General features: G+C 28.0%; 1 protein-coding gene across 3 annotated transcripts in view; it reads right to left on the bottom strand.

Annotated features, from left to right (window-relative positions):
• The window catches only part of LOC118068930 (uncharacterized), a 28,106-nt gene that overhangs the window by 3,100 nt on the left and 3,834 nt on the right, over positions 1–21,172 (bottom strand). The window contains exons 2-6 of one of the 3 annotated variants that reach the window (XM_035086678.1): positions 11,990–12,141; positions 7,233–7,317; positions 1,770–2,298; positions 1,308–1,609; positions 686–941 (exon numbers count right to left, since the gene is read on the bottom strand). In XM_035086678.1, coding sequence (XP_034942569.1) covers positions 686–941; positions 1,308–1,609; positions 1,770–2,030 — 819 coding nt within the window. In that variant the 5' untranslated portion in view covers positions 2,031–2,298; positions 7,233–7,317; positions 11,990–12,141. Of the gene's footprint in view, positions 1–685; positions 942–1,307; positions 1,610–1,769; positions 2,299–7,232; positions 7,318–9,281; positions 9,417–11,989; positions 12,142–21,172 lie in introns of those variants that run through there. The other 2 variants (XM_035086677.1, XM_035086679.1) reach the window with 2 other exon arrangements.

Here is a 21,172-nt window from a genome sequence, read left to right as displayed (position 1 = left end):
TCATGAAAAAGAAGCAAGAGAATTTACTAAAGGAACTCAATGACAATATAGAAGACAAGAAAACTTCGTTACTGAGTGCTTGTCACTTTACGATTCCATCCGCGCACACAGTACCTACATTTTGCTTGAAACCAACTAGTTCCGTACTTCTCTCTGTCAAGTTTGACTACCAATTCATTGCATTTACAATGTAGTATATTAAGAAAACGTGATAAACATTTAATAACTTTTTAGAAAATTCACTATTGATCAAAATCATAATCAATTTTTTACATAAAATTTGTTCATCATCAACCCATGTTGCTTTTTTTAATTCATTTATAAATAAAATCCAACCTAAAATTGGAACAATAGTTATTTTCAGTTAATAAAACAAAATATAATTAGAAGAATACCACCAGGAAAAATGAAATATTATTAATAAAAAGATTTAAATGCTAAATAAAATCCAATATAGTATAGATAGAGGTTTAAAAGATTTTCTTTTTTAAACTGATTATTTAATCAAGTAGACTATTAATTTATTTTTTATTTAAAAATATACAATTACATATTCACATACATAGAAGAATACAAAGGCCTGACCTAATTTCATCATGTAATAAAATTGAAATAACGAATAAAATGCAACGAGTCATGCAAAAATCATTAAAGGTACATAATGTATAATGAATATTAATTATACCTGAAAAGGAAGCCAGAGGATGAGAAAAGCTCCCACAGTAACCGCCAAAGTTTGACCATATCGTGGTAGAGGTAGTGTCTGTGTTTGATGTCTGAACGATAATTCAACTGTATAGATTGCACGGGCGTGGGCGCGTGCAACGAGATAAACATAAATATAACAGCCAAGTAAAACAAGAGCACTTGGCGCCCAAACTGCAATCACCAAGAACACTCGAACCGGTGGCTGTACTGCAGCTCCAAACCGACAATTTCCACTAAAAGAAACAAATCAAATGACAAAATGTATTTTATTAGGTCATTTTTCATGCAAAAGAACTTTCCTGATATTGGGATAACTATTTTTCATATTTTCAAGCTTTCAGTCAAAAGTAAGAGTACGTTATAGATTTAATCGGTTTAATTGAGTGTTTCATTTATTTAGTTAGTAAGCTGCTTATTGAGCTTTGATTGGTGAATTTTGCATTCTGAATATTCATTATTGTATAAAAAAAATTAAACTTCACAATAATTAATAAATGATAAATATACTTTTATTTTAAAACATAATTTTAAATTTTAATGTCTCTTTATTCTCTCTTTAAAGTTCAATTTAATAATAAATAATGTACTACATTATTTACCTTTTGAGTTGACTAAATCCTATAATTTTTGCATAAATAAGTGGTGTCAGTCCTACAATGACAGCATAAATCCAAAAAACTGCAATATATTTCTCCACACTACTATGAGTGATGATATTTTTGTAACGAAGTGGCTGAGCAAGTGATGTAAGTCGATCTACGGCAATGGCAACAGTGACGAGAACACTCACACTGCATAAAGTAATGACGATGCAATATGGTAGAATGCATAAACTTGAAATTCCACTCTCAGGTGCTCCAGAAAGTTCTAAGTGTACACCAAAAGGTATGAATACTCCAACCTGTTGAATAAAAATAGTTAGACTACATGTTATGATACTTTTATTAATTTAAATAATGATGATACATCTATTGTCAGTATTTCTAGCTTTTAGGAGAGTCAAAGAGTTTTTTTTTTAGCTGATGGATTCATCAAAGGATCCCTATGTAGTAGATACTCACCCCAAAGTCACTGACCGCAAGAGATGCTAGAAGACAATTTGACGCTGTCCGTAGTCTTTTATATCTATAAAATGCTGCCAGAATCATCGTATTCCCACTGATGGTGACAGGGGCGAGGACAAAGACGATGGAGAAAGCCAAAATGAATGAGAGGGAACTTGAGTCATCCCTTGTGCCAATCTTTGTCACTGTCGGCAATAACGTACTTGTTATTTGGTCAGCCACAGTGCTCGTAAGTGAGCTTGATACTGCACTGGACATTGTAAGAATCAAGGGATACTCTTTTATCCCCACGAGAAACACTTCTGATGGTCTGACAGTGAAGTCTTGTCCGGAAGCAACCAACCCATCGTCATTTTGTTCTAACAATCTGCCGATATGTGATGTTCTTCTTTATACTTTTATTCTTCTTGTACCTTCATCTGATGAGATAGACTCTGATCTTGTGCTGTTGACTCTGGTTTTACTGCTTCTCATAGATCCTACAAATGAGCTACCATTCACTCCATGAACTCCATTTTTCAGCGACCTGGAAAAAAGAATGAGATGAATTAATGGTCAAATCTTCAAGATCTTTCGTGTTGAACATCTTCTGCACAACTCTCTAAAGTACTTTTATTATTTTTATTTTAACGTTTTCCTCAGACTGTTACATCTATTTTCGTGATTCTTTTCATTATTGTCCTACCTGGTTTTGCTATAAATAGTAACAAGGACTTATGGTTCAAATCATACAAGAAAAAGATGCTTTTAAATTTCAGTTCAATAATTTTTTCATTCTTTCTAAGAGTAATCACCAGAGAAAAAAATGTCAAGCTTTCATTTTTATTTCATTTACAAAGATTTAATAAAAAAACTGAAAGCCATATCTTCAATTATATATCGATCTTGAAAGCATCAATACCATGTTTTTCTTTTTTAAAGAATGGTTAATTATTTTATTACTCAATGAAAAGTATTAAAAACTTAAAAGTCGATAAATTTTCGGAGCAAAAGTTTGAAGACAATTAAAAGTTTTCTTTGATGATATGCTGAAGTGCATGAAGAAAATTATGAGGACAATATCCTTAAACTTTATCTTTGAAATTTTTCTTTCGTTTTTTTTCTTTTGTACTTAACTTATAAAATCTTGTGCATAAAAAAATCTACACTGTAGCCTAAATAAATAATTGAAAAGCTTCATCAAAATAAACAAGAAGAATAATTGTTATACAGTAAAAAGATTATCCTTTAATTATTCGACACGTTGATCCATAGTTCTGATTGTACACAATCACTATTTAAATATTTAACACAATTAAATCTTAATCTCTCTAATGTGTGAATGAATAAGTAACGTGTAATACCATGTTCCCATCTCTTTTCCCAAAGACCAAGTGCAATTGAAAAAAATATGAAACGAATATGTACATTTTTTGCCCTACTTCTTTCTTTCGTTATTGACAAACTCCAGCAGACACTCCTTCAAACTGGTATTGCGATTATATTGCTCAAGAGCTAGTGGATACTGTCTATGAAAAAAGAAAAAAAAATTTACTCTCTTATCAAGTGTTTACAAACAATGGATGATTACTCAACTGTGTTGGAAAAAAAAAAACTTGTTAGTAATTTTGAAGAAGTTTTCATTCTTGAGGGAATCTATTTTTGAAAAAATTACTTCACACTTTTACTAAAATAACTTAACTTACTGATGTGTATCCGAAAAGGAGGCATTTACGAATATATTATTAACTATTTTTAAGGTCTTTTGATAGCTTTTTAAGATAGTTCAAATATTAATACTACTTGAAAAGTTTTTATTCATCGTATAAAAAAGAGATTAACAAATGAATGAAAATTGTTTAATAATTCTTTTTGAATATAGATTTTAAATTAGATCTTAATGTTACTTAATGTAATTATTTAATTTTCCAGAACTAATTATAAATAATTTCATTGAGTGAAGAGTGAATTACCTCGAGTTAATTCTTTTTATGCTTTCAAATGAGTACTTTCATTTTAATAATGACATTCAAGTCAAATAGTGAAGAGAAAAGAGGAGTCATTTCAATATAACTTATTTCATTTAATTGTATCAGTTTCAGTGTTAATAACACAATTATAAAAATGAGCAAAATAATGGTTAATAAAAATTTTATAATTCTATTTTAAACATTCATTTAGAACGTCACTTTCTGAAAGAAATATAACTTTTTTTTAATCAATAATTCAAAAATAATTGAAACCTCTAGATGATAAATTTATTTTCATCAATTCGATTTTATATATATTTATTAATCTTGTCATTCAGCGTGTCTTATTTTATCTTAGACAGATACAACAGTATAAGAGTTATTTATTGACTTTGAAAAGGAAATTCCAGAAGCTTGAATAATCGATTGGTTATGAAGTGTCATCGTACTTGTTGCCGTCAAGCAAGTATGTAACGGATGGGTTGATGCCAAGCTACTGAGAGTTCATGTTTCCATCACCTGAGGGATATGAATATTCAAATTGCCATCCAACTCATGCATCCACGATTAATTTGTCCTTATCATATAAATTGTATTCACTGATAAAGTCAAATTTATTTTATTTCACACTGACGCATTAGAAGCCATTCTTGATTATGATTCATTGGTAGAAAATCTTAAAATAATCAATAAATAGTCATTTCTGTTTTCATTCTTCCGTTTATTTTTTGCCTCAAGATGAATAGTCAAGTAAAATTGAATGGAATGAAATGTTAGTTACGTAGGAAGTTTAATGTGAAATAGAAGGAAGCTGTCACCAAGTTCACTTTTATAAATTACCGGTGATGTAAGTGTCTTCAATGAGAAATCACATCACGCATCCGGTGTCAACATCCGGAGTGCATTTTAATATGTGACATTTAATTGGATTTCCAAGTTGATCAAATAAGACAAAGAGAAACGAAGATATAAAATAATTTGAGGATTTGTTGATGATGAATAAATAGTTTGAAATGAATGGTATTAATGTTAATGAATCATGATGCAATAAAGAGTGAAACAAAGCTCTATTAGTGCCTTAAGTCTATGTTGTAGCTGCTATAGTTGGTGAGAAACTTTAACAAGGCAATCACAGAAAGACTTTACTGACACCAACTTCACTTGAACGTTGCAGTAGAACGTTGAAATATCCTCCAAGTCAAGTAAGATTGTGTTGCAACAAACACTAAAAGTACTTGTGAACTTTTTTTCTCGCCTCTTTTTCACTATACGTTGCAGGATTCTACACACGTGCACGAAGAAAAGGGTTGATAAGAGTGGAGAAATACACGGTCGGCAAACTGTGATGCAAGAGAAGGGGTTGACCGTGACCCTCAACTTGGTAGAGTGCAGATATACATTCCAATCCCGTATCTATACAGTCGTCGTCAAAATTATCACTATCACTGGGAGTATTCATATAATATGAACGGGGGTTATCTTAATACCTTTCTAAATGTCAGCTTTGTCAAAAGTGTCATTTGTATCGTTCAAATAGAATAACTCCAACGAAAATACTAAATTGATTAAAAATGTTTCAGTCATTGATCATTTGAAATTTAGCAACAATTTCAATTCCAGCTTGAAATGGATATTGATAAAATTCTATTGAATCCAATAAACAAGTCGATATGATAAAATGTTGGAGAATAATTAAAAACATAAATTATGGCTAAAGTGTAGGTAATATTAATGAATATTTGAAAAAACTATATCGAGTTGGTGTTAAATTTCAGGAAAAGAATGAAATAGTGTGATTACTTTTTAATAATACTGTATGTTTTGGTATATATATCAGGAGTTTGCACATAGACGTAGACGACCCTAAATAGTTGGTGCAACACTTGCAGAATCGAAGCTCACACATGGCAAGAACGTGAATATAAAGAAAGGGGTCGAATGGGCAAGTTGCCAAGCGTCTGGTAGGTTCTAGTAGGTTTTTATTGAACACACATATTGCCCGTGTACCCAAAAATATTTTTGGTGACTTTCTGGCACACGACAAAAGGATGACATCAATGTCAGAATTTATTTTCTTGGCATAATAATAAATTTCACTTGCTCATATAACGACTAAGGCATAGTGTCAAAAGTAAATGGACTTTCTGAGATAGTATGGCTGTTGAATGGGCCTAATATATTAGTTGAAATGGAGTTGTCAAGAGATAGCCGAGCTTAAGCTAAGTTGACGTAAAAGCATGTAGCTGTACATTTTCAGCACCCGGTGGTGCATGAAAAGCAGGAAAGTTTTGAAGCGTGGAATGACTTTCGATTCAGTAATGATCGATCGACGGTATTCTCATGTAGTATCCAGATAGAAAACGACGACCATGGCCTTCAGGCAATCCCAAGAGTTGAGTGCAGCGGCCCAAGGTCGGCGCCGCGACGCTCATCTCCGTCTTTCTTGCTTGCTACTCTAATGTACAATGGGGCGTCACCCTGTCTCCACGTGTCACCTTGCTTTTCTGTGTTTAGAGCCAAGTTTCTGTTCATTGCCAATATGTTCATCTTTCATTGCATCTCCTAAAGATCAGCTTTCATCAATTTCGCTTTTAGTTACTAATTTTTATCATAAAGGTAATCATTTTTTTTTTTATTCTTTATAATTGTTTCAATTATATTGGTAACAATACGAAAAAAGCTTATTTTTAATTAACGGTTAACATTTTTATTCATCTCAAAATAAAATGTTCTCTTTTATTAATTAATCGTTATATAATATAATAATTGGATTTACTAATTATAATGACTATTAAGAGTACAAGTTATAGTTTCTTTTTTTAAATGTAATATATTCTAATATTTAACTTGTACAAAATAATTCTTATAAAAATCATTAATTTTCTATGCACACAGCAGAGTCAATATGAGAACGAAAACTGTTCATTTTCCACTTGAGTACAGAGTTAAAGCAAGCGCGAATTTTCTAGAATTAAATTTAAAAGCTTGACGTTGAATTGAAAAGCTTTGAAATTCTTTATAATACCAAATGCTTTTAAATATGAATATTTAAATTTTTTAATTTTATCAAAACATCTGTAGCATTCAAGTTTTCTGATAAACATATTAAAAATCATGTTGCTATTATTAAATTGTACAATTCTTAGTATGAAGATTTTTCTAAAGCTAAATTTATAATCATTTTTAATATATTTTTATAGCATAACCATCAAAGAAATAAATATTACAAGTATTCTCCAACCACAATGGTAAGTATAGGTAAGTCTCGTAAAACAAGTACAGTTTCAAGAGAATTCTCAAGTTTCCCGTGTTTTCCATGATTCAAGACTAGTAGTTAGAGAGTCTTGAGTAAGAGATTGTACATAGTAGTGTAGTAATTTCGTTCTGGAAAATGTGTTAGTTGACTTTTTTGGTTTTCTTTACTAAAAACTTATCTACAGAGTCATATTCTAAGACAGGAAAAAACTTGGCTAGAATAAATTGTTCAAGTTCAATAAAAAAAAAAACAAACCTCACGAGAAATGGGATATTCGTGGTGGCTTACAACATCAAAAAGTTCAAAGAACTTGTTATGAGGGCGATGGCTCTAAAAATACCTGTAATAAAAATTTATAAAGCTAGAAAAATAATATTGACCAATAATAAAAATAATATGAGGACATGAAGTGGTTATAAATTCGTTTACTTTTCAATTTCAAATACGAAGAAAATAATTAAGTAGACTGATCGCTTGATAACATCGAATGAGATCAATGTACTTGAGAAAAATAAAGCCAACTAAACAATCAAAATTATTTTATAATATACAGTTGTATTCTAAACAATGAATAGACATGAAATATTCTGTGATAATTTTGAAATAATTCGTGATAATAAATAAAAAGTTTGAGTAAAAAATGTAGGCAGACAGGTAATGGTGGAAAACATATAAGAAGTAACATGATTACGACAGATAGTTGATATGCAGAAGGTCGAAGAACTGTGATGAGGCCAATGACATCAAAGTACTTGACAAGGCAAGATATTGGATAATCCAAACAATAACTATTACGATATGTTCCAAGCATACAACAAAGAGGATTATACTAAAAAGTCTCATAAAAGAGCTTTTAGCGATCTTGAAGGTACTTCCAGGAATCCTAAAAAAGCTCTCGAGAGAGTTAACAGTAATGTAGTAGAGGAAAGGATGAAATGAAAGCTGGATTCTTATGTACCACGGAAAAGTGGCTTCGTGACTTGCTCATTATTTATTTGCATATCGATTTCTGCGTTGATTTGCATATTGCCGTGAGCTACAACGATTAAAGTTCATTGTAGTACGAAGACAGAGTATAGAGAATTAACGTAAAGTTGGAAAAAGACACAGTGAGGTCGTCAGCCTTAGTTAACGTTCAAGCCATCATAAGGGTTCCTCTTGTTTCATTTGTTCCTATCAGGCCAACGACTTTTATCAAGCTAATGTGTGATGAAGAAATAATTCAGTCTTTTTTACTTTATCCTTGGTTCCCTTATTCCACCATACAACCACCAAATAATGTTAGTTAATGTGATTGCAAACGTTTTAGTTTATTCCTTATCTCTCTACCACCACATGCTGTTTACTCTCTTGGGACAATAAGATAGCACACGATTCATGAATTAAAATTATATTTTACATTCAACATGAATATTTATTTAGAGAAGTAGACCAAGTGCAATTGACTTTGAGTCATTTAAATATAAAAATGTTGAATCCGTTGGGAATTATTTGGTGGTAATTTTTAGAATTTCTTTCAATAAATTCAAAGATCAAAATACTTGTATTTAATCTAATTTTAATTAGAAACAGCTATGTTGTACAGATTTTACTTATATTTTTGTCTCTAATGAAATTTTTTTCAAATTAAAACAACTATGAAAGAAGAATATTTTAATTTTTCAACTTGATCTAAAATAACAAGTAATTGATTTATTTTTATGCGCCATATGTTTTTACTTTGGCCTTGATCTTTAATGTTGCGTAGACTGGACACCGAATAAATTTGCATCAAGTCATGGTAGTAATACAGGACAACAACATGTCACTGAGCTTTTGCGTCATTCGTTACTTTGCTTCATTTACCAACTTAACTAGACGCGACTTTGACATTCCAACATGTACTTCTCATTCACTAATGCAACACGTCTTTTCTTCTCTACTTTTTTAAACTTATGTAAAAACAAAATATGCTAAAATATACAGATATTTATCTGATAAATAAAAATTATTTTTAGTTATTAAATCGATAGATGTTTTTGTATAGATTAAAGAAGAAATTAAAACTACTCCAAAAAACTAAACTTTAACGTGTTGTAGCAACAGAGTATTTTCTCATGTTCAAGCTAATTTGCTGGTTATTTATAAATTTACATTTCATTTTATCATTTTAATGACATTAAAAAAATCTTAAAAATACCTTAAATAAACTAAATGGTATTTTTTTAAATACACATTCATGTGAATAAATAATAAATTTATTTTAACTATTATTTATTATTTCAATTTTTTAATTTTAAGTCTGTAAATGAACATGTTAATTACCTAATCTTTCTACATATTTGTTGTTGACCACATCATATACAACATCCTTTATATTGAAAAGAACTACTCCCTGGAGAGTTTTGCAGCCTTAATTGAACCGTTGGGAGTACTTTTTTTGAAGGCTCAATATTCAGGATGTGTTAATAAAAACTTTTGTCACAAAGTCCAATTGATAAGAAATTTTAAAATCAAATGTGGTTATGTGGTAATTGATAAACGGATAGGTCCAACCCAATTTCATTCATCTGCTCAATAGAGTAAGATAAAAAAAAATTTAGTCATGAATGGAAGGTAGTAAAGTTATTTTATACCATTTCACGAATTCTGTCAAAATCCTCTTCGGGTAATTTGTTCATATTGACAAGCCATAGATGTCAGGACAAAAATTTCTGATGGATCCTTTCTTTCCTTTTTTCATAAAAAAAATCTCTGATATTTCTCTCTTCTCAAATCATCTATTTTTTTCCTCTTCACTGTCTTGTTTTATCTCTGCTTTTAAACGAGAGGTTTTTTTCTTTCAAAGTCTTGTTATCACTGCATAGCAAAAAGAAATAATGAGGCGTTCGGTGGTTTCATAACGTTAAACTTTTGTATACAATATATTTAATTAATAAACGACATGATCCTTTGATCGAAATCTTTTCATGGTGAGTTTTATAGTGATGGAAAAATTAATAATACTTTCTTGCATAATAATAAGTTTCTGGCAGTGAAAAAATCATCTTGAAATATTATTTTTCAAGGTTCTTGTTAAATCAAAATAATGATCATTTTCTTCACTAAGACAATGATTTTGTATTAAACTGAAATGATAAATAATCAGTTCAATGATATTAATAATTTATAATTATAAATTTATTTTGTAAAATAGCAAAGTTCACCATGTGCTCATGAAGATGTTGGTTTTATGATAAAGCAATTGTTCAATGTTAGCAAAATTCTAATCTGATTTTATCCATACGATTGGCTCTACACATATTGTTCATCCCCTTGGGGTTTCAACTACCACAAAAAATTATTTTTTCGTTGGTACGCAATATCATCATCAAAACCCAAGCGACTATTCATGAGTGTTGTTCAACCCAAAGATAATATTTACAACGTAGTGACCCAAATAATCGAGGAACATACATGTTTTTGCCTAACACGAACCCACCTACATGTCAACGGTGAATTAAAAATTCATATTAATATGAGAAAATAATCTTTAAATAAATAAACTGGGTAAACAATATCTTCAGCAAGTCCTTTTCAAAGAAATACAGACAACATTTATAGACATGAGTTTATCTCAACATAAATGACTAGTTGGAATATTGACAAAATGGAAACCATGACGATTTAAATTGCAACCAGACATTTTTAATTTCCTGATTGTATTCAATAGAAGATCAGAATATTTATATATAAAAAAAAGTATTTATTGTAAGTCTATTTTGATCAAGTATTCAAATTTGAATAAAGAAAAAATGATACAATCACTTTTTCGTTTTAAGGGTAATTAAGTTTACCCATTCTGTTTAGCAGTTTTTTCAACAAATATTATATCATCAACGTGATTGATTATACAAGGCTTTGGAAATACTCATGATCAGAAGTTGAAATAATATCCAACAATAACTAGAGGGTCAAACAAAGGGTAATGGTGTTGGTGACAAAAACGATCATCCAAAGTGTTAAAGGAAAAGATGGAAAAATAGTTTTTTATAATATTATCATATTGAACTTGGACTGAATTTTATAGGGAATATTAGAGTTTTAACCTTGGGTTGAAACTAGACTAGACTGGTCAACAGCAAAAATGTTCTTGAAGATAAAAAAAGTTTTGTTAAGAAGAATTCGCTTATTCATTTAATCAACAAAAAAAAATTATTACTTTTTGTTGTTGGGGCAAGTGTTCATCAATTTAATGAATCTTTTAAAAATGTATATATATTATCTTATATTAGAAAGTAAACTTCTTGTTTTTTTTATTTATTATAACATATTTGTGCATTTTTTATATTATTTCTTATTTATTTTTTTCTTTACATCATCTGTAGAAAATAAAAAATTTATTGCAACTAAAATGTTTGAATTATTCTGAAACTAGAAAAAATCGACTATTTCTATTTTTAAACTCTATCTAAAATGTAGAGTAAATGTAAGAAGTACATTTTTCACTTTCCCATCAATGTGAAGAGACTAACGGTAAAAAAGTAAAAGACACTAACGAGGAAGAAAATTAACTGATAATGAGATTAGGAATGAATACTTTTATCAATCAATAAATTATATAAATTCTACATTTGATTACGTATTGACTTTTAGTATTGACATTAGAGGCTATTTTTAATCAAGGAAAATAGCAAAATTAATAAAAATTACCATGACCATGACTTAATCTCATATCAAATTGTTATTTCATGAAATAAATATATGATATTAGTCTTTTTATATATGGAGTATAAAAAAAACATCTCCACATTGCTAACCAAACATCCCAAAAGTAACGCAATATCAAAGTCTCTTTGTATTCCAACTGGATAGCTTAGAGGAATAAAATTTCTCAAAGATATATCAAATAATATAACGTTGTTTTTTAATTAAATTACGATATGATTAAAAATAATAATGAATTATAAATAAGTATGATTATAAGAAGTAAATAATTCATTATTCTTTATAGATATTTGATGATATTATAATCTAAATTGTCTGGCAAATACCTGCAAGCTGTTATGAGCAGAGTGTTGTCTAATTAGCAGACAGCCCCGAGTATAACACAGTTGACCAAGAGGCGGAAAGTGAAACTAAACTAGACAGGAAAAAACTCTGAATGTTGACAACTCACAGTTGGTTCTCCTCATTCTTCTCCTCCCTGTAAACAAAATAATCATAAAAAGCTGTTTCGAATATTTTTCTTTTATTTAATCTCTTATTACATCATACATATCAATGTGTTTTTGTAAACATACTCTTTTTCACTACATAAAAAAAAGATTATGAGAGTGTAGGTATCGAAAGCTGGATTATAAAAGGATTTTAGATCATTTTGATCTAAAATCCTACAGGGTTAAGAATATAGATCACATAGGATTTTTGGGATTGAGACATTATCATTTATAGTAAAAAAAAAATATTTTAAGGAAGCAAAGAAGACTGTAGATAATTTATTAATAGACTGATATATAGTCAGGATTTCATATAATAAAAAAAGTAAATTTCCAATGAAAAATGGTATAGGGATTGCAGAAAAAATATTTAAAGCTTTTTAATTGATACTCTCTAGACGTTAAACGATTATTTTTTCAAAAGCAATAAACTACAAAAGTCAAGATAATCATGGATCAATTTCTAAAAAAAAAATATATTTCATTACAGAAATAATAATTTTTCGAATGCTATTTTATGATATCTTGAAAACATTGTCAGATTCCATAAAACTTTTCAATATTTCATTCTAAATGAAAGAATCATTTCGTTTATCTCATAATTTTTTTAATTACAAAGGGACAAATCCAGTTTTGTAGAGTAATTACTTAATATTAAAAATGTTATTAGATAAAGGAATAATATTCCAAGTTCATCGTCATAATTTTATTTGTTTTTTGAGAGTTTAATTATTTAAAAGTTTATGAATATTTAAAAATTATGATCCACCTCGTAAAGATGATTAGCTATTAACTGAAGCATTCAATACAACATCGAGTGTAAAATGAAATGTATGTAATAACTTGATAATTTAGTGGAGTAAATAAAATTTCAATCGATGAGTTGTATAATTTATTATAATATGATTCATAGAAAATTCGTTTTGGATATTATTTTGAAATGTTTATATTGGCTTATATTCAGGCTAGTGAATTCTGTTGTTGATTTGTTCAAAATTATAAGGTACAGGTAGAGAATCATGATTTATTAAAAAGATCCAACTAGAGACTATTTTTTTTCTTTTATTTTTAGTCTCTACAAGTCGTTTTCTGTATATTCCATAAGTTTTGGTTATTTTAGTTTTAGGACAGGTCAGTGATTGATGATTGAATTTTTTTAGCTCATCTCGATTGTTAATACAAAACCACGAATCACTGGGTTGGATTTTGTTTGATGTTCAAACATGTCAAGGCTGTGTATAATCAGGGGAGTTGAAGAAGCAAAACTGTTATGAATAAAAGCCACGATCGAAGGTAAGCTTGAATAATATACTGTTCAAAAGTTACCAAAATTTGGTGGTTTTATAGAAATATAGCGAAATTTGACGATAAGTTGAAAGATAATTAACCCCTTTTTACTAAGCTGACCATTAACTTTTTCTAATTATTGAAAAGACTGATTTCATATTTTGTGGTAGACAATGTCAGGTAATTTCTTTAAGCAAACATTAGCAAAGATTGAAAGTGTTGATCCATTAAAAAGCAACTAACTTTACTCAAAGTGCTTTAATAAGTAACAAAAAGATTCTTTAAAAACTTTTTCTACCTCTTACTATTTATACAAATAAAATGAAAAAGTTTAACATCATTTTTATCATGGCGTATTTAATCATAAAATTTAAAATTTTTATAAATTATTTATTTTTTTTTTTCATAAATTAAAATAAAATATTAATTATTTTATTTATAATAATAAGTTGTGTTTTTTGGTTATTGGTACCAAAGAATCGCCATTATTTTCATGAATAAATCAATATTACGAGAAATTTGAAATTTCTCCATCCAAAATATAATTAAATAAATATTAATGAGTTTTAATGTAGACAATATTATTTAATAGATGTAATAAAAATCAATTTCTCGTTACGTGTAAGAATTATTCAAATCCTTGAAGTTGAATCAATTTTTTCCGACTCACTATAATTTAGTATTCATAAATAGAATAAATTTGGCTCATTATAAATTGAATATGGTATTTGATAGATGTTTTGATAATGTTTGCGTTGAATAGTTTCTCACGCAAATGTCATAAGGAAATGAGAGCAAAGATAAGATTTCCGGGTAATAAATTCAAAAAATAATATTGTTTTTATGATCAATTAATTTGAAATACCAACTGGGAAGAAAGACAAACAGAAGTTATATTGTGATTTAATCGTACATAAAGTAATGGAATTTAGATGGTTGTTTATTGCACACATTTATGATGTTATCCCTTTCATAAGAGTTAAAACAAGGTACAAAGTTCCTTTCCTTTTGTCTAGGCTAGCAATTGTCCTGTCATTTGAGCACGCGTTGTTGCTGCTGCTAAATTCATTTCTACCATTTTGCTATTGTGAATTAAACTAAGTGGTTAAGTATATATGTATAATTATTATGGAATGGAAAATTGACGATGAATTACACTATATAATATGCAAATTGCAATTTTCTTATGAAAATTAATTTTTTTTTTACCCTTTGTTACTAAAAATAGTCTTGTTCTCGTATTCGAAATACTTTGGGAGGGTTGATTTCTTTATAAACAAATTCATAAGAGTTATGTTGGATTCTCTGAACAAAAATGAATCTTATTTAAATATTAAACTTATGGTTAAACTCAACACTTAATTATAAACATATTTTTAAAGAAAAGAACCAAGGCCCAACCCTGTTTTATGACTTCAGACACTTGGGTCATACAAAGGACTCTTTCTTTATTAAGTTTTTTGGTACTCTATCTTCAGAGTATTGCATGTGTTTTATTTATTATAACCATCTGTAATGTTTAAACAAATAGAGAAGAGGCTTAGATCTCTTTGCCTAAATAATACTTTAATTTATGATCTTTAGTCAGTTCTGTACGACTATCTGTAATGTAAGGACGTTTTCTCTAAATGCAATCAGTAATAATAATAAAGAACTAATTAATAAATTTTTAAATAGAAATTCAACTTGTACTTGATTATTTTACAAATACCCATCCTAACTTCCAATAAGTTGAGAATAAAGTTTGAAGAAGATTAAATTGGATGTGTATTTTTGATGTAAAAGAGGATGATGAAACAAGTGGCCCGGATTCGATTCTTATCAAACTGCAGAATATTCTCATGAATCGTTGGATATAATGAACCCGCATTTGTCTTTCTTGTTCAGTACTAAACTTGCATATTGTTGTTATTTGAATTGATTGAGTCTTTCTGTTGATGTCAGACTCGACGTGGACCCACTCTACTTGCCGAATACAACATGGCTTTATCTGAATGCACACCTACGCGCCACTAGATTCAATATGACGAAGGGCAAATGTCCTTGGTCACTACGGCGCCATCCTTGAATGAAATTAAAATCAAATTAAACGTCGATGCTGTTTAAAATATTCTCGTTACAATGTTCGTTTACACCTACGCGTATTTCTCACACTGTGTTACTACATATTTACTTTGACAAATAAACTGAAACATCACTGATTGCCAACTGCTTATGAATATTGTTAAATAAACATATCAAGTCTTAAATTATTTGTTTATTTACTGTGAATAAAGATTATCAACGATGCATTTTGGTATGCATTAATAATAAAAATTACTTAAAAGAAATATTTTAATAAAAGAAGGAAAGTCCCAAGATTTAATTAAACTTAAACAGATTTAATTAAACTTAGATATTTTTTATGTACCGAAATACCACTAGATTAATGAAATTGTGACTGTAACAAAAATAAGAGGATTTTCTGTAGCAACAAATAGTATTTTAACAAACATAAACTTTAAAGTTTTTAAAACTTATTTTTTATAATAATTTAGACATATATATTATTATTCAAATCTACATCTTTTATTTTTTATCATTCATGACAACTGAAATGTGATATCAGGATTTCATGAGATTTAGTTTTGATGAATGTAGGGAATAAAATATTTCATGTAGACCTGACAATCCTAGTTTGTATAAATTCAAATTTTATTGTCAGTAAAAAATCATCTGTAGTTGAATTTGAGTAAATAAAATAAGAAATATATTACAAGAGTATTAACAAAAAGTATATCAAAGTGAGAAATAATTTAAAATTGGCTTGAAATGTTGGATATAAACAAAAGACTCATCAAAGTTATCTAACAAAAGAGATAAAAAAATAAATTTACATTATTTCTACATTGTATTTTTATAGAACTCAGGTGTTCTCACATCTTTTAGAGATCGTTGATGATTGCTTTTGTAACTATAACGACTCTTGTCTGAATAAACATTGGTCGTCTCTAGATACAAAGTGTAAAAATCGATTTCATTTGTGTCTTTTTTCCTTTTTATTCAACTCTTTCAACGACAACGTGTACAATTGTAAAACCGGTAAAAAAAAATATTGAAAAAATACAAACGAAGATTAAATATAAGAACAAGATTTTTTATCGAGCTTTTATACCATCGTAAATTTCGTGATTAATTAACGATTTTCACATGCAAATTCGCAACGATAAAAACTATCTGAATATGGAGAATATTGACTGAAGGATAATGGAACTGATGGAAGAAGTGATTTATTCGTTATTTTTTTTCATTTTTTATATTCAGAGCACGTTTGTTGGATTAATTAAAGTTATTTGTCTCAGTCTTGTCACAAATAAAAATAATTCTTTTTTTTTTTATGACAGTTTAAAATCTAAAAATAACAGTAAAAATTTGAATGCCCTTAATTAATTAACAATTTAAAATATTTTTTATATTATAAAAATTATCATAAATATCAAAATAAATACTGAGCAAGTGTAATCTGTAATTATTAATATGCCACTGATTGAAGTGGAGAGCAATGAAATCAGGTTAATGGTAGCACTAGTATTGGCAAGGTCATATTTGATTGCTGGATAAATCTTTCCAAGGTTCTAGTGCAAGCAAGAAGTTTAAGGAAGTTTGAGAATTTAAAAAATTCATCGATTTATATAAAGAAATGATTGAAAATCATTAAGTATAGCATCTTGATACTTGGTGAAAATGAAATCGAGTAAAGTATTACAATCGATATAATTATAATCATTTTTCAGTTTAAAATAAAATTTTCATTTCCCTTTAATTAACAAAACTCATATTTCTGAATATCAAACTAAAATGAAACAATAATATTATTATATAACTATTAATTTAAATAATTATTATTATACTTATTTGCTAAAATGTAAATGTATCATTATTGAATGTTCAATAGTTTTTACTGATAATATTCTAGTAATAGAAGTAATTAACATATTAATTAATATTTATTGAAATTTTCATTAATCACAATTGTACGAAAAACAATTTAATTATTTTATATATAAATAGACGTTTGATATTAATTACATATTTGTGAAAAAATAATAAAATATATAAAAGTTAAAAATTTTTATAATAAAATATTAAAACAAATATGATACACTGCTTTAAGTCATTCTTCTATTGGTGTTTAATTATTTTTAACTTATTTATTTGAAAAAAATTGTAAATAAAAAGCTAATTTTGTACAATAAAAATATTTTTTTTTGTCAACACTTTGATCAAATATTTTTCAAAATGAAAGCGAAAACTGAGTGATTAATATGTCCTTCAAAAGAAAAAGAGAGAGAGGGAATTTGATCCAAGTGGGATAAAAATGGTTGAAAAAGTGAGTATTAAATATAGTTTATTGCATGTTTATTTTTCGCATTCTATGCTTTTTTTTGAATTACTACACAAGTAGTTTTATGGTGACAAATAGAGTGCACGAAAAATCGAAGCTCAAGAGACAAGATAAAGTGCATGGAGATGGATGTGAAAGCTTCTTAAATAAATTCGGGAAAAGTGGTTTAGTCTTGACTTGGCAACTTTTTATTTTTTTCTCAGCTTTTTTTCTTTCTCATATGACAATATAAGTACGTAAATACTGTTCAAATTTTTATCAATATTTTATCTCTACCCTGATGAAAAAAAAAGAATTTATAAGAATTCATTTTTGCTTAAATTAACTTTAAATGTGATCTTTTTATGATATTTTAGTGGTATTTCAAGTGAAATTACTTAATATCTTATTCCAAACAACAAATTAAATTTTCCAAATAAAAAATATGTTAATTTCGTTGACATTTAAAAGAGATGTGTTCAAGACGATATGTAAGAAAATTATATGATACCTTATTAATAAATAAAAGCTTGATATATGGTCAAAATTCATATGTATAAATAATAAATCATCATTTAGAACAGGAATGAATGAGTGGCAAAAAATAGAACTTCATGAATTGGCAAGCAAAGCAGGCTGGTGTTAAAGCGAAATACCTTCTCAAAAATTCAATTTACAAAGAATACTTACAATTCTATCATTAAATATTTGAAAAATTTTTAAAAATCGATCATAAATGATCTGAATTATTAATCATACGAACAAGTATGTTGTGATGATATGTTATAATGTCCTAAGGGAAAGAGTCAAGTTTAATCGAATTCCTGGAGGCTTGGAAAGTGAATGACGAGAGCTAACTACCTGCCTGTACAGTCAGCCAACTGTTAGAGTTGCCTGAGATTGCCATCTAAACTGGAAATTGGCCAAGGGGCTTTTAGGAAAAGCTCCAAGGAAACTGGTCAATCAAAGATCAAATAATTCTACAAAACAGTACATCAATTATATTCAAAAGAATAATGTTATGTCAACTATTTAGATGAGAAATGTAATCAAGTTGTAATTTAAATCAAAAATATCCAATTAAATAACTTCATTTTTGTTTGCTTGTGTAATGTTGGTAAAAATAAAAATCATTTTAGTTTTTACTGAATATTTATAGAATTGTTGATGTATACTTATTACTCTTTTATAATTTCATTTTATATGCAAGCATGAGGGAAAAAAAGAAAGATACTCTATTTTAAAAATAACTAAAACATCAATTCCCTGAGTGATAAAAGTTCCAAAAAGAAAAGAAAAACAGTTGAGCAAATAGTGATGACACCGGAACAAGTTTGAAACAAAGAGATAATCCATACACTAGTTAAATACTCAGTTATTATCTCACAGACATTTCAAATAAACATTGGACGTTAAGGGAACATATAATGCCATACACGTTTCTTACTGTTTATGCTTTGCCCGCAGGCCCGCAGTTAGAACGTTGTTTAAAGCATTATTTAACACGTTGATGATTAACATTCAGCAGTTTCTCACCCGGAAGAAATGCTCATCTCCCCTTACTTCTTGAATACATCAAAGTTAAGACAGAAACTTGTCCACCAGTTGGATCTTCTCATTCTACTGACCTTGGCTAACAAGTCTAATTATTTTCGTTTTGCTTCATCATTTTTTCAAACCAACAAACAAAAAAGATCCCTGAGTATTGAAAAACTTTCAAAGTTTTGTAATCAATCATATGATATATAAAGGGGAAGATTGTGGATTGTATATTGAGTACAAGGTCAAGACATAATGGCTTTAAAAGCTTGCAAAAATTTCATCAAAGATAATAATGTTTTTCTTTTTATTTGTAAATGTTTTTTTTTGTTTTATTGGATAATATGAAAAGTGAATCGGGAAAGTTGTTTTGTACATTAGGACAAAGAAACTCACTAAAACCCTCAAGGATTAAAAGGAGTTGTTAAAGAAATTGTTGGCAGATAATAAGGTTTTTGTTCGTTTTATTCCATTTCAATTACTACGGTTAAAGATCAAATTATCCGTACAAAATACATTTTTGTATCGTATATAAAAGTCGATTAAGTTAATTGCATTTTAAATTAAAACGAAAATAATTAATTTCTTTAATATTTAAACATTAAGTTAACTTTCATGTTTCAAATACTGAAAAATCATTTTTTTTAGATGACCTTAAAGTTGAAAGCTTTTTAATTATTCACCAATAAAATTTACTTATCAATACACTCAAATTATTAATACAAATAAAAAGGGAATTTAATTTGCAAGTTGAAAGTAATATTGCAAAAGTATTGACAATGCATTTTTAATGATGATGGAATTTATTCATTTTCGTTTCGGTATTTGTAATCTTCACAATTCTCACGACTTTTGTTAGAATTGAACAGTGTATCTACATGTAAATAAAAGAAATTGAAAGAAAATTATTTTATTAAAAAATTATAATATATATTATCCGACTATTAAATAACTTTGTTCATCGTTTACTTCGTTATCATTGCAAGCAGAAATTGAATTTTCATTAAACACCATTTTGCACTCAATCTTGCTTCACTCCGATCTTCTCTTAGAGAAATTGAGAGGAATTTCAATTTCTGAGAAGAATCAAGAGTTCTAGAAGTAATTTTCGATCTTCCACCTCTTTGAATTGATCCATTGATCATATAAATAATCATTTTAAATCTTTCACCTAAATATTCCAATTATTTTCTAAAATTATTATATTATTCTATATTATTATTATTATTATTATTATTATTATTCATTGTTAATACCATTTAAATTGTTGTATTCTAACTAATATTATTCGTTATTTAATATTGGATATAGACTTGTAAGTGATCTAGTGACTAGTGAAGAATGATGATCATATTTATATTAGTGCATGGTGTGCATTATATTAGGTACTATGGTTGATGGCAAGGCAAAGGTTCCAACGTGGAAAGTTGAGAAATTTGGGGATTAAGTCAGTAACCGTAGTTTTATTGCATTTCCTTGAAAAAGTCATCAAGTTAAAAATTTAGAAAATTTTAGTAAGAATTAGAAAGTTTAAAAATTTTATTTTAATTGTCAGTAAATTTTTTTTGTATTAATAATAGTTTTGGTTTAATAATTTTATTGTTAATATTGGTAAATCATAAAGGTTTCCAACAAAATCTTTCAATATTCCATTGTTGAAAATAATAATTAAACTTCTACTCAAAGACTAAATAATATTTAGCACCATTTACATCTAATATTAATGCATGAGCACAATTTAATTTTACTTTTAATGTTTCCTTTTGTTAAGAATTCTTAAGATTAATAAAATATTATGATCAAAAAATTTTATAGTGCATCTTCAAGAA

The sequence above is a fragment of the Chelonus insularis genome, unplaced genomic scaffold (genome assembly GCF_013357705.1).
Source record: "Chelonus insularis isolate UGA/USDA-ARS -01 unplaced genomic scaffold, ASM1335770v1 contig_403_pilon, whole genome shotgun sequence".
NCBI classification, from domain to species: Eukaryota; Metazoa; Arthropoda; class Insecta; order Hymenoptera; family Braconidae; genus Chelonus; species Chelonus insularis.
The sequence above is the reverse complement of the archived record's forward strand: the minus strand, read 5'-3'. Positions and strand labels throughout refer to the sequence as shown.